Source organism: Protobothrops mucrosquamatus, unplaced genomic scaffold, assembly GCF_001527695.2.
Source record: "Protobothrops mucrosquamatus isolate PMUCROS unplaced genomic scaffold, P.Mucros_1.0 scaffold2126, whole genome shotgun sequence".
NCBI classification, from domain to species: Eukaryota; Metazoa; Chordata; class Lepidosauria; order Squamata; family Viperidae; genus Protobothrops; species Protobothrops mucrosquamatus.
The window spans coordinates 195,601-209,431 of record NW_015388226.1 but is presented as its reverse complement, the minus strand read 5'-3'; the positions used below and the strand labels follow the sequence as shown (position 1 = coordinate 209,431).

Here is a 13,831-nt window from a genome sequence, read left to right as displayed (position 1 = left end):
CCATCAGAAGTGCCACTCCCAAAGTAGGGCAATGAATTTTATCCGATTGTATTCAACTCCTTATGGCTTATGTGAAAGACAGTAATAAAGATTTGATTACTCCAGTGATTTGGGGAAGGGGCCACAAGAGCAAAATGGGGACATATTTTATGTCTAATTTTTTTTTCATTTTCTGAGTTAAGGAAGGATGACTACTATGAACCACTGGATTGTATATTTTTAAATGCTCATGCAAATCAAATTGCCACTTTTGCAACCCGGCCCTATCCCATCATTCTTACTTTTACTATATTACTTGTTGGAAAAAAAAGGCAAAAGTATAAGTAAAGAATATAATGCATTCCTGTCATTTGGAGGACACTTTGTCCAGCTCCTAACTATGGTAGGACTACACCCGTTGTAACAACACAGGCCAAAAATCTCTAAACTGTCTAAACCCAAAACCCTATTAAGCATCCCTGTTAGCAAGATGAATAATCATCATAGCTCTAAACTGCAAGAAGCCTTTTAACACTGTATTTTAAACTACCATTTCTCAGGAAAGAAAGGAAAAGGAAAAGAAAGGAAAAGAAAAAGGGAAGGAAAGGAAAGGAAGAGAAAGGGTGGGAAGGAAGGAAGGAAGGAAGGAAGGAAGGAAGGAAGGAAGGAAGGAAGGAAGGAAGGAAGGAAGGAAGGAAGGAATAAATGTCTGTCAAATATACAGGAAATGTAATTTCTTGCTATTATTTAACGGTCGTCTGGATATATTATGTTAGATGATTAACATCCTTTAACTTAATTTTTTTAGGAATAAATATCCTTCCTAACAGGTAAGGCTAAACTGCAGCACTCAGAATGCAATTCACAGAAGCAGGCTAGTTCCTTCCTTTCCCAGGCGCGCATCATGGTTAGGATCGATCTAAACTAGCGCGCCGCTCTCCGACTACCGTCACGCGCGCAGCCAAGACTTCGGACAGGCGCCCGTATATTTCCGAGCGCAGAAGGCAGATTCCGTGCGTCAAAAGATGAGTCGCTCTTCTCATTGGCTGTTCCGACGGAGACGCGTCGCACCCAAACCCTGCGGGGCGTGACCAATAGCCAAGCCCGATGCGAAGATCTCGAGAGAGTTGGTCTGAAGCTGGCACCGCCATGTTGAAAGAGGGAGAGGCCACAGCCAGTTTATGTCGTTCTTCGGATTTTTTTTGTTTTTGAATAGGAACGCGAAGACCTCAAGGAAGCATTTGGATCGACGCGTGTCTTAAATTGATTTGTTCCCTCCGAGAAATCCCGGCGGTGCTAAAGAGGCAGGCGGAGGGGACGGCAACAAGAGGATGGTGCAGTCCTGCTCTGCCTACCGTTGCCGGAATCGATACGACAAAGAGAAGCCCATCTCTTTCCACAAGTGAGTAGGGGCGGGGGTAGGAAAACGGGGGAGGGGGGGAGAGAGAGAGAGAGAAAGAAGGGAAAAAAAAAAAGAGGCTCTCTTGACCAGGCGGGAGAGGGAGATAGCATTCGCTTCGCGAACAGGAAGACGGAGGTAGAGCGCCTGCGCGGCCCAAAGTGGGAGGGACTTTAAATAGTGCGCGGCCTCTCTGGAGGTCGGCGAGAAGGCGGGGTTAAAGTGCGCTTACTGGGCCCTTTCGGTTTTTTTTCTTTAAAAAATAAGGCGCGAGACGTGCCTATCTGGTGGAATCGAACGCGCGTAAGCGCGCGCTTGTTCAACCGTCAATAACAGCAAAGCGCCGCTTCAAGCTTTCTGACGGGCTGGGAGAGAGGGGTTACTTAAATTAAACGATTTCTTAAAATAATCACGATTAAGAATCGGCAAAGCAGGACCAATAGGGATTGACCCCCTCCCTTTTGATCCTGGTATTGCACCCGAGTCTAATTAAAAAAAAATTGCCCAACAAAAGCAAAAAAGATTGTCGTTTTGGTGAAAGCTAGTAGATCTACGGCTACTTTTGGACTTTAGGTGTACAAGTAATCCTTGACTTAAGACTACAATTGAGCCTAAAATTTTCATTACTAAACAAGACAGTTGTTAATTAAATTTTGCCCTTTTTTACGATCTTTCTTGCCACATTTCTTAAGGGAATTAGTGAAGTTAGGAATACCATTTTACGTGTATCTGGCTTCTCCATTGACTTTTGCTTGTCAGAAGGTTGCAAAAGGTGATCACATGAACTTGGGACACTGCTCTTGTGGAAAACGAAAGGACTCTTACGAATTCCAGAGGGTGTTTAGCAGAGAGGTTTATTTGCGCAGGTTCAGAAGCAATGGAGACAGGCAATTCTGAACAAGGAGGGCAGGATCAAACTTCAGTTTTATACTTTCCTTTTCTTAGGAACAAAGGACTACACATTGTAATACACATTGTAATACATTAGGATCGTTTCTCACAGGCATACAATGGAAGGTTTTACTACATACAAAGTATCCATGTGCAATGCGCATTTGGTTAGTCACACATTACTGACAGAATTTTCCCAGTGATTATGCATTACATCATTATTCTAGCAATTATGCAGACAAATCATTATTCTAGTAATTGTTCATTATTCTACCTTATTTTACCACATTTCTGCAACTGTCACAAATATATGCTAGTTGCCAAGTCTGAATTCTGATCATGCAACCATGTTGTAATGGTCATAAATGTGAAAAGCAGTCATAAGCGACTTTTTTCAGTGCTGTCACTACACAAATAGTTGTAAGCTAGCAGACCTATGGCTGCTTCAGGTGTACAGATTGTCCTTGAGTTACAACCACAATTAAGCCCAAATTTTATGTTGCTAAGCGAGACATTTGTTAATTGAGTTTTGTCGCATTTTACAACCTTTCTTGCTTCCGTTGTTAAGTGAATCATTGCAATTGTTAAGCTAGTAACATGATTATTAAATGAATTTGCTTCCCCATTGATTTTGCTTGTTAGAAGTTCACAAAAGCTGATCACATGATCCTGGGACACTGAAACTATCATAAATACAAGTCAGTTACCAAGCATCTGAATATTGAGCACGTGACAAAGGGGATACTGCAATAGTAATAAGTATGAAAAATAATCCTAAGTCACTTTTTTCAGTACTGTTGTAATTTTGAATGGTCATTAAATGAACTATTGTAAGTCAAGCACTACGTGTATATCTCAGTTCTGTTTGTTGAACTCCTATACTGTTTTTTTTAATCCCAGTATTCATAAAAATTTAAGAGCAGCTGAGTTGACCTGCACCAAAAAAGAGGTTATAAAGGTAACTGAAAGTTTACCAATAAAACATGCACATTTGTGAATGTTCACAAGCTCATCTTGACAGAGAACTTGAAAGTTTGCATGCTATCTGTAAATCAGTAGCTGGATTTTGGAGCTTTTCATATTTAATGTAAATGTTTTCTTTTTCGTGGACAGTAATAAATCTTGAGCTTTGTATGCTCCTCAAAAATTTCTACAAACATGGATTAAAGTTACAGAAACAATGGGTATTTCGCAGTTCTCCCACAGACCACGCCTAGAGAGAAACCCATAATTCGTTCACTAGAAATGTAATGTAGAGACCTCTGTACTGGAAGTCATCTTTCACATACTGTTTTTTCTGTTTGGGGTTTCCATTAGCACCTATCCTGTTACTGGGAGAACAGAAAAATTGAGGTCTTTAATTAAATCCAAAAGCTTGATTTCTACCATGTACGCAACTTCTTAAAAGCATATTAAGACTACACCTAAGGGAAAATGTGGCTGCTTCCCTTTCCTCCCCCTGCCCCCCCACCAGTTTGGTAGTAATAATAAAAATTGTTTGATGTACATTTTATTTGTAGGTTTCCTCTCACAAGGCCTGATCTCTGCAAGAAATGGGAAGCTGCTGTTAGAAGAAAAAATTTCAAACCAACAAAATATAGCAGCATTTGTTCTGAACACTTTACTCCAGATTGCTTCAAAAGAGAATGTAACAACAAACTATTAAAGGACAATGCAGTACCAACAATATTTTGCCACACAGAACCAAATGTGAAGGTAAGCGAGGTTTATAAATTATTTTTAAAGCTTCTGTAATTCAGAAAATACTGGGTGGCAATGCTATTATTGCTAAGCAAAAGTATTCTGAAGACAGGAGACTGATATGTAGTGCCAGACTGAAGCGTATTATATTCATCTGTTGATATAATAGAAAGAATTAAAATTCCGTTTCTACTCATTTACCATTTTGATTTTTTTTTATTTTGGATTCTTCTAAAATAAAAAGAAACATGGATTCATTGTAACAATTCTGACAACTTTTTGTATCACTTTTAGACATTTCATCATTCCTGCAAGAATACTTTTAAATTTGATTGGTTTCACATGGGTTAATGCAAGAACTTCGTAAGAATGATCAGTGCTTCTGCATCAGACAATATCTCATAATTTTTGGACCATTGCAAGAGTGCTCAATATTTACTGTTTTGTATATGCACATTACTCCATCTCATGTCGTATTTATGGACAGAATATTGCAGAACTACAATGTCCCACTTCATTTTCTTTTCTAAAAAAGGAGAAATGGGGAAAATGATTTGCTTGGAACAATGAGTATGTAGGACACAAGTTTTCCTATCAAATTGCCACTACTGGACTTGGTGAAAACTTAAAGTAAGGTACTGTTTTCTCTACTCAGCAGCCCTTTCAGAACTAATGGTGAATTAAAAAGAGCTAAATAGGAATCCTTGTGCAAATTATGATTTCCATCCAAGAAATAGCTATATTAATACAAGTAATTGATTCCATTTTAAAACAACAAACTTACCTGCAACGTTCTATGTTAAGAGATCAGCAACCTTTTCAGGCTTTTTATTTTTTTACAATTTTGCACTATATTTTAGATGCCAAAATACAATTTTAAACAACATAACTCGCATGATACTAATGATACAAATTATATAATTAGTATATAATTTGCTTATATTTAAGTTTTTATTTTTTTTATTAAAATCCTCATATTTTAATTTTTAAATTTAGAGAGTATAATATAAATTGTTTTATCAATTTTCTTTTAACAGAATCTTTGTGTCTTTTTTTATCCTCTTAAGAAAAGCATAAGTTAATTAAGTAAATACACCATATGAATACCGGAATATGAGTATTTAGTCTAAGAAAAATAGTTCAGCTAAAGGATTGTTTATGATGGCAATCCTCAACCTTTCCACCTTGGCGGCCCAGCCCGGCGTGTGTGTGTGTGAGTGGCATCTACTCGCACGAATAGGTGCTTGAGCGGAGGGTGCTTGTGCTTGTGCATGAAGCTCCATTTGCATAAGCGCCCTCTGCTCAAGTGACCACCACTCAGGCAAGTGCAGCTTCCTGAAACAGGCTTGCCTATTGCTCAAGCGGCCTAATTTTGGATAGGCCGTGGCCTGATAGTGGGCCGCAGCCGGGGGTTGGGGACTCCTGGTTTACGACAACTTTCTGTTTTTTTATAAATATAAATATTTATAAAATATAAATATATTCATAACTATAAATATTAAGTCGATATCTTACATGAGACCAAGATATTTCACCCTGACACACACACACACAAACACACACACACAAACACACTTTATTTATGCCATTTTTTAAAAAATAAACATTGATACTCTTCTGGTTGGTAATTAATACTATCTTTTAAATCTTTAATGTTTGATACATTGTATATAAAACATACTGTTAATAGGTGATTTTTTTTTCTTCCAGTTGTTTAATTAATGATGCTTGGAATTCTGAAAGTTAGAGTTTAATGATTCTTGACGACACTTAGACTGGAGACTAACACAGTTACCCTATACGTGCTGATATATGTGGTTTGGGGGAAAGGGCTATGATAAATATTAATTAATCAATTAATTATATTATTTATTCATTTTTCTTCTGTTCAATTGTATTCAAATCTCGGATAGTGCTTAGTCAAATCCTGCTGTTTTCTTGGCAAGTTTTTCAGAAGTGGTTTGCCACTACCTCCTTCCTATGGCTGAGAGAAAGTGATTAGCCCAAGGTCACTCAGCTGGCTTTATGCCTAAGGCATGACTAGAACTCATGGTCTCTCTGTTTCTAGCCTGCTGCTTTAACCACTACACCAAACTGGCTCTTTTAATACAGTAGGTGATATAACATGTAATGAATATGATCATAATCCAGTCTTAATTGGTTAGACTTGCCATTTATGCTGTAGCATCAGTAATATCATGAAGGCTTCATTACAACAAAGGCCCTCAGTATTCCTGGTCTGAATATAAAATTGCCGTCAGGGATTTTCTTATGAGTGGAAAGTGGAAAGGTTGCCACTGGATAGGATGTTCAATGCATGGTAATCAGCTCATTTTTTAATCTAAAACAACTACATTTCTGTACACATTTGTTGTGCATTAGACTAGCTACATCAACCAGGACTTGGCATAGCTAATAACTCCTCAGTGCTGCTAATGGAGGATAGGTTAAAATGCATGTTAAAATCAAGTTGTGTAAGACAGCAAGCTTGGAGATGAGTGAGAGCTCATTAGCGTCTATTGCTATCATGTAGACATTCGTGTATTGAATGTTTCTAGGCTGTAGTTCCAAATCCTCCTCCTATAACTGTTAATTATAGTCAAATGATTTTTTTGCAAGAAAAAAAACCCCACCTTGCTATCTGAATCTTAAGACATTTTAATGATGCTATTTCAAAATAACTTTTTAATGCAGCTGATATGGGCGAAAAAAAGAAAAGAAATAATCACCGACTAATGGATTAGTCATTAGTGCTTCACTTACTGAAGTATTTAACTGAGATGTAGTAACACTAATCTATAAATCTGTTTCAGTTCATTTCAAATGTATTTATAGTAATTAATTAGTATATATAAACACATACAAGATCAACACATACAAGAATAACATTATAATTTGAGATGAGGAAGATTTCACAAGTTTTCAAAGATTGTTAAAAAAAAGCAGTTAGACAAAATATATCTAACACTGGGACAAGAATTGAATAATATACGGATAAAATATGCATTGTTATTTTTCTTGAGAGCCTTCCAAATTGGGGGAGATTAAATCTGTTCTCAAATCTATATAAAAGTTGTAATATAATAAGACATTGTTGGAGAGAGACTGACCAAACCAGAGGGAGAAGTCAAGTAATTAGTCTGGGGAATTAGTCTGGAATCTTTATGTACCGGTAGGTACCAGAAGGCAAAATCCGATCCCTCTTGAAGGCCTTTGAACCACATCTAATCTGGTTTAGGTACAAACTATCAGTCTGGGAAGATTCCAGTGAAATAGGCATGCACAATAAAGTAGCTAATTGAACTCTTAGTCTGTGGATCTGGTTGTTCGTGACTGACAGACATGGGCAATATTCTCTGTTGCCCTTATAGAAGAACTATTGTCGCAAGCTTTAGTCCTAGGTAGGTATACAGTTTTAGACAATAAACTTTTGTCCCCTTTCAATGGCAATGCACTTTAAAATGAATGGGAGAGGGGAAATGTTTTTTGTCTTTAGTACCGATGGAACAGTTTCAAAATTCTTGAGATATATAAGATAATTGCAGTATAAATTATGTACGTCAAACAATTATAATTGATAGTTGACATCAAATTGTTATTTTTATTCATTTATTAAATTTATATACCACCCATCTTGCAGTTTGTGGGCAGCTCACAATGTAATAAAACATGGAACTATAAAAACAATTAACTATAAAATAACAGATTAAAATTACAAAAGATTAAGAAGAGACTAAAAGACCATAGATTTGGAATGGAGCAGTGGTGGTGCCTTCTTCTGTCATTGCACCAGCCACCTGCACCCTACAGTTTCTCCTTCAGAGCTCTGTGTCAACCAGCACATCCCGGTTTTAAGGCTCTTCCTGAATGCCAGAACGGTTTCTTTCAGTGTTAAAAGATTGGACAATACTGTTAAAAGTCACAGAATCTAATCTTATTTGAAAAATAAACTCTTGAAGTAAAAAGAACCAATGTTCTAAAAGTAAATAATTTGAAACTATGCATTTTATGGGTCACATCATAACCCATATACCGGATTGTTAGACTGTTTAAGAGAATATTTCCTGTTCAAGGCCACATATTCCAAAAGAAAAGCACTGAAGATGTATTTATTTGTTAGATTTATATTCTGCCTTTTATTTTATTCAGTGTTTATTATACAGTTCACATTAGACAACCACTGCTACTCAAGGCAATTGTGTACTAGTGGATTTCCTTAGTAAATCTTAAGTCTCTTAAGATATTAAGTCTCTTGTGAAAGATGGCTTATGGCAGGGCCATCCACAACTATAGTCATTGGCTTCAAAATGGGCAAGTGAATTTTGAAGCCGGTAACTATAGCTGTAGATATTATTGACCTATGGACTGGCAGAGATTTCAGCTAGAATTCTAGAATGATTAAATTTTATTTATTTATTTATTTATTATTTAAATTTATATACCGCCCTATCTCCCTTACGGGACTCAGGGCGGTGAACAGGCAATAATAAAAATCACAATAAATATTGAATAAAAAGCCTGCTCTAAAATACCCCATATAAAACCCCTAGCAAAACACAATCAAAACTACGCCAGGCCGGCCGCATGGAATAGATGGGTTTTCAAGGCTCGGCGGAAGAGGCGCAGGTCCGTAGTTGTACGTAGGTCGGGGGGATAGGTCATTCCAGAGGGCAGGAGCTGCCACAGAGAAGGCTCTCCCCCTGGGGGTCGCCAGCCGGCATTGACTGGCCGACGGCACCCTAAGGAGGCCCTCTCTGTGGGAGCGGACTGGTCGAAGGGAGATATTTGGTAGGAGGCGGTCTTGCAAATACCTAGGTCCATTGCCATGGAGCGCTTTAAAAGTTGCTACTAACACCCTGAAGCGCACCCGGAAGGCCACCGGCAGCCAGTGCAGCTCGCGCAGGAGAGGTGTTACATGGGAGTATCTAGAGGCCCTTTCAAAAAAAATCTTAAAAGTAAGCCACATTCTTACAGTAAGATGAATGAGTATGTTTACAAAAATATAACTGTATAATAAATTATTCAAATACCCCAAACTGCTCCACTGAAATAGATTACATTCTGGTTTCTAATGTTCTGCTGGAATCTATAACAGAGACCTCTAGGCTGGATTAAATATACAGATTTTGCTCCTGTTATGAGATATATTGTTTATAGCAAAAGACAAATCCAAAGTGGAGCTGGAAAATTAATCTTAGTTTGCTATCCATCGAGAATTACTGAAGAAACAATCCCTAAAACATTTTCTTGTTACTTAGAGAATAATCCTGAAGAATCTGTGAGCACTCACATATGCTAGAAAGCATTAAAAGCAGAAAAGAAGAGCACAATAAATGAATAAAAGGAAAAATGAGATTTTATTGGTACTATCTAAATCTAATAGGATCAATTAAAGAACTAGAACTATGGAAATTCATTTCTGTTGTAACAGAATTAGTTTAGATGAAACACAAATACTATGAATAAAACAAATGACTGCATGTATTCCTATGTTAAGATCCCATGCTCTTCATAAATCTAAATTTCATCTCCAAGCTCTCATCCACTGGTCAGTTTTTTACTACTCTATATAGATAGTATTGCTGTCCTATCTATTTAAAATTTTTCATAATTGGAAAATTGATAATCTATTGAATGTTAAGTTCTATGTTAAGAACGTTAAATATTAACTTTTAACGGTACCTCTTTGAATGACAAAATAAGTCGACTCTCAGTAAGAGCATAAGAAGCTTCCAGTGTGATTATCGGATTTTCAAGTTATCAGGGCAATAATTATATGCCCACAGCAATTAAACCAATTACTAAGATCTTAGGTCTGCTGCTATATGGCACTTAAGTCTTTGTATATAAGGGCATACCTACATTCAAAACTATTCATTCAAAAATTTCTAAGAGTCATTTTCCATGTTCCTTAGTCTCCTACAAATATTCTTCTTTGGCTGGAAATAAGCTATATCTTTTCAAGTATGTTTGAGACTTTGTTGACCACATTTGGCAGTCAGTTCCTAGTCCAGCTTTAACTCTTAGATAATGGTATTGCTTTCTTGAAAAGAACAAATTGATTCTGATTTAGTTTATTCTAGGCTTCTCCCTTCCCATATATATGCTTTTTGGGTCCAGTACAGGTAGTCCTCAACTTAACGACCACGACTTAACGAACCCAAAATTTCTGTTGCTAAGTGAGGCAGTTATTAAGTTTTGCCCCTTTTTATGACCTTTCCTGCCATAGTTGTTAAGTGAATCTCTGCAGTTGTTAGGTTAGTAACACGGTTGTTAAATTAATCTGGCTTCCCCATTGACTTTGCTTGTCAGAAGGTCGTAAAAGATGATCACATGACCCTTGAACACTGCAACTGTCATAAATAGGAGTCAGTTGCCAAGCCTCTGAATTTTGATCACCTGACCATGGGGATGCTGCAGCTAAGTCACTTTTTTCAGTGCCGTTGTAATTTCAAACGGTCACTAAATGAATTGTTGTAAGTCGAGGACTACCTGAACCTGGTAGAATTGAAGTGATAGACCTAGGCATCCAAAAATATACATTGAATGTTTCACATTGTTGCAACTGTGACCATATGGGTGCTTCTTTTGTTATCCCAAGATAATTTTATAATATCCTTCATGCAGAATAGCATTTACACAGGTATAAACTAATGATCTGTCTTCAGTGGTAACAAATTATTCTGTACTAGGATTGTTTTCTCTGGATTCTCAGATACCAAAGTTGAGTCTGTAGCACAGTTGCCCCTTTTTATTCAACTGGCATCTTGAACTTCAATCAGTTTCTTCAGTGGCCATTCAGTTTTCCAGATGATAAGAATCCGGTGAGAGTGGAGTTCTTTATTCTGTTCAGTTACAAAGCCTTTAACTGACTAAACATATTGTTCCCCTGAAGGTTTTGCTACCCCTGTTTGAAGTTCGTTTTAATTCATATAAATAATGGAATTATTATTTTCCTCAAGCATAAAGTTTGGAAGAAGAAAAGTGATCTTGCTTGTCACCTGAAATGTTTTATGTTTCCTTTTAATGAAACAAATGTAAAATACATGTTCTTGTTTTGCTTTTTAGTCTGAAGGCACACAAGAGCCACCTGAAGTACCAACCCCCCCTTCTCCTTCACCTCCACCACCTCCGCAAACGTACCCAAGATTGGTAGATCCAAGCATTGGATTATTGATGCCACCACTTCACACTCCCAATAATATTGCTGTATTTTGTGATCACAACTACACGGTAGAGGATACGGTGCATCAGAGAAAAAGAATCCAGCAACTGGAAGAGCAGGTGGATAAACTGAGGAAGAAACTTAAGACTGCACAGCAGCGATGTAGGCGTCAGGAAAAACAGATTGAAAAACTACGAGAGCTTGTTCAGTTTCAGAAGGAAAAAGACGTGCTGTCAGGCAAAGGTGGTTATGTGATTCTGCCTAATGACTATTTTGAAATTGTAGAAGTCCCTGCCTAGAAGGCTAGCATTGTCATTTGTGGGACACTGCCAAAGTTAGCCTCATCAGACTAACCCACCTTATTCAGTTTAAAAAGCAAGACTTTTTAGTTCTGTATATTAAATACTTCAGCCCTTCAAAACAATAAAAGTTGCTATATAATCAATTGTTGCTGTTGTCTAGTGCTGATCTTTTTATTGATCCATTGCTCAAAAAGGGAGCTAGTGATGCTTAAATGTAAGAATGAGTGACAATAACATACTTGCTCACTCATATGTTGCTCAATGTGATGGAATATGGATTTGACTCAGGGAAGTAGAAATACTGAGCAGTAATAAAAAAGATAAATCCTGGGAAAGCCAAAAAGCACCAGGAAAAAAAATATCAAAACATCTCCACCTTGATCGTGTTAGGGATATGTTGAACTGGAAAGATACTTTGCCAGGCTTTCAAGATTATGTGTCAATGATCTAACAGCATTCAAGTGCCTTCCAACACTCGATTGACTCTTTTTTGTGACTCTACCTGTCTTAAAGAGATGATATCCATCTTGGCACTGTCCTCCCCTTTCAGGGAACTCACATTCCAGCACACTCAGAAATCTATTTTCAGTGATTCATTGGTATATGAAATATTTCTCTAGCATTCATAAGGCGTGGTATGATATAGAATGGTGGCTATTATCTGTGAGTCACTAAAACTTTGGTTCAAATTCTGTCTTCCTTGAGCAATTTAGGCAAGTTGTGTTTCCTCAGACTCTGAAAAAAATATGTGGCTTTTCTGTTCCAGTGTGTGAGCCAGATTGCAAGCCATGGCCAAGCTACGTAATCTTTCATTGTACAATTGTACTTTAAAGATCAAAGAAAAAAAGGCAATGTTAGAGACACACACATACCGGTAGAAATTCTAACCAGCTCTTAGAATAGAACCCAGACAGTAATAGGGCTCCAGTTCAGGTGCTACACTACTAGAATCGAATGAAACCTCAATTTAATGAACCTCAGTACAACAGGGTTCATGTGCACTAGTGATTTATACTATTTGCATAAATTCAGATCATTTGCATGATAATCCTGTAAATGATACAAATCAGTTTATCAAAATGATATACTTTCATGTTTGATAGACTTTATGAATAATGAGCAAACTTCCCACAATTAGATTGTTAAAGTGAGGTTGCACTGTGCTTTTCTTAGTACCTCCTTGGAAAGAGTTGCGCTGTTGTGTCTGCAACCACTGAATCTTTTGATTATCTGTGGCAGCCCATGTGAAACAACTGAAAGGTTAGGTTATAAACAGATGAATTACAATTGTAAGAACCACTGGATCCTAAAACTGGTAAAAGGTGTATTTAGCCACTGCTAGTTTGAGTTGGAGATCACATAGAACAACAGTCTAGATCAAGACGAGTTGTCAACGATCATTCAAATTTATATTCAATTTCATCCAATTCATCCTCCATTTTGTGCTCATGGTGAGGCAAATTCAAAATAAACACCAGAATCACAAGATCTAGATCAGATTAATAAAGGTTTCACTGCTTGCGTTCAACATGATGATGATTGATGGTGTGCAGCTTTCTCTGACTGCCTTATATAGGTTTCCAGTTGCAACCCAAAATCTTGGTTTTAACTTACAAAGCTCAATATGGCTTAGTACCCAGATAATTGCAATGCTGCCCTCACCTATCTGAATTTACCTATCTACTACACTTTTTCTGGGATAACCTTCCAGTGAAATCCACTTTCATAAGCTTAAGGGAATGGAGGCCAGGAGGCACCGATTCTCAATTGTTGCTCCAGCCTTATGAAATAGACTTCTTGTGGAATTAAGACTTGCATCATCTCTCTTAATATTCTGGGAGTAGCTTAAGATGGAACTCTTCCATAGAACACTTGTGGACTTGTTAGATGCTGCTAGGTTTTAATTTCAATGTAATGGTTGCAATTCACTTTTGTATTTTGACTGCTATTTATTTTTTCCTATTATAATTATACAACATTTATATTTTTTCTTTTAATTATGCTTATCGGTTTTGTGGGTTTTTTATTGGGTTACTATAAACCACTTTGAATCTTTGCCTGTATACAACTAGAATAAATGAATATACATATTGATCAGGTTCACATATTATTCTAAATTATTTATTTAATCATGGTTTCTTGAGTAAATCTAGTCCAGAGGCCCCCAACCTTTTGGGACTGATGCCATGGAAAAAGGGGTCTCTGAGGACCAGAGTGGGGCGTAGTTTTGCATACTGCCTGCATCCTGTGGATGGGGCTTTGCTTGTTTGTGCAGCTCAGTTGCTGGCATGCTTTGGACCGGTGCCAGTCCATGGACCGGGGGTTGGGGACCCCTGCTCTAATCCACAATTACTGATACATTACAAATGTGTAAACCTATATAACATATTAAGT

The 13,831-nt window shown here is 37.3% G+C and overlaps 1 protein-coding gene across 1 annotated transcript; it reads left to right on the top strand.

Annotated features, from left to right (window-relative positions):
• Nucleotides 1-1,123: 1,123 nt before the first annotated feature.
• Nucleotides 1,124-11,562, top strand: THAP1 (THAP domain containing 1). Its single transcript, XM_015824112.1, has 3 exons — nucleotides 1,124-1,381; nucleotides 3,790-3,985; nucleotides 11,039-11,562. The coding sequence occupies exons 1-3, from the start codon at nucleotides 1,311-1,313 to the stop codon at nucleotides 11,432-11,434; spliced, it is 663 nt and encodes a 220-aa protein (XP_015679598.1). The 5' UTR covers nucleotides 1,124-1,310; the 3' UTR covers nucleotides 11,435-11,562.
• The last annotated feature ends 2,269 nt before the right edge of the window (nucleotides 11,563-13,831 follow it).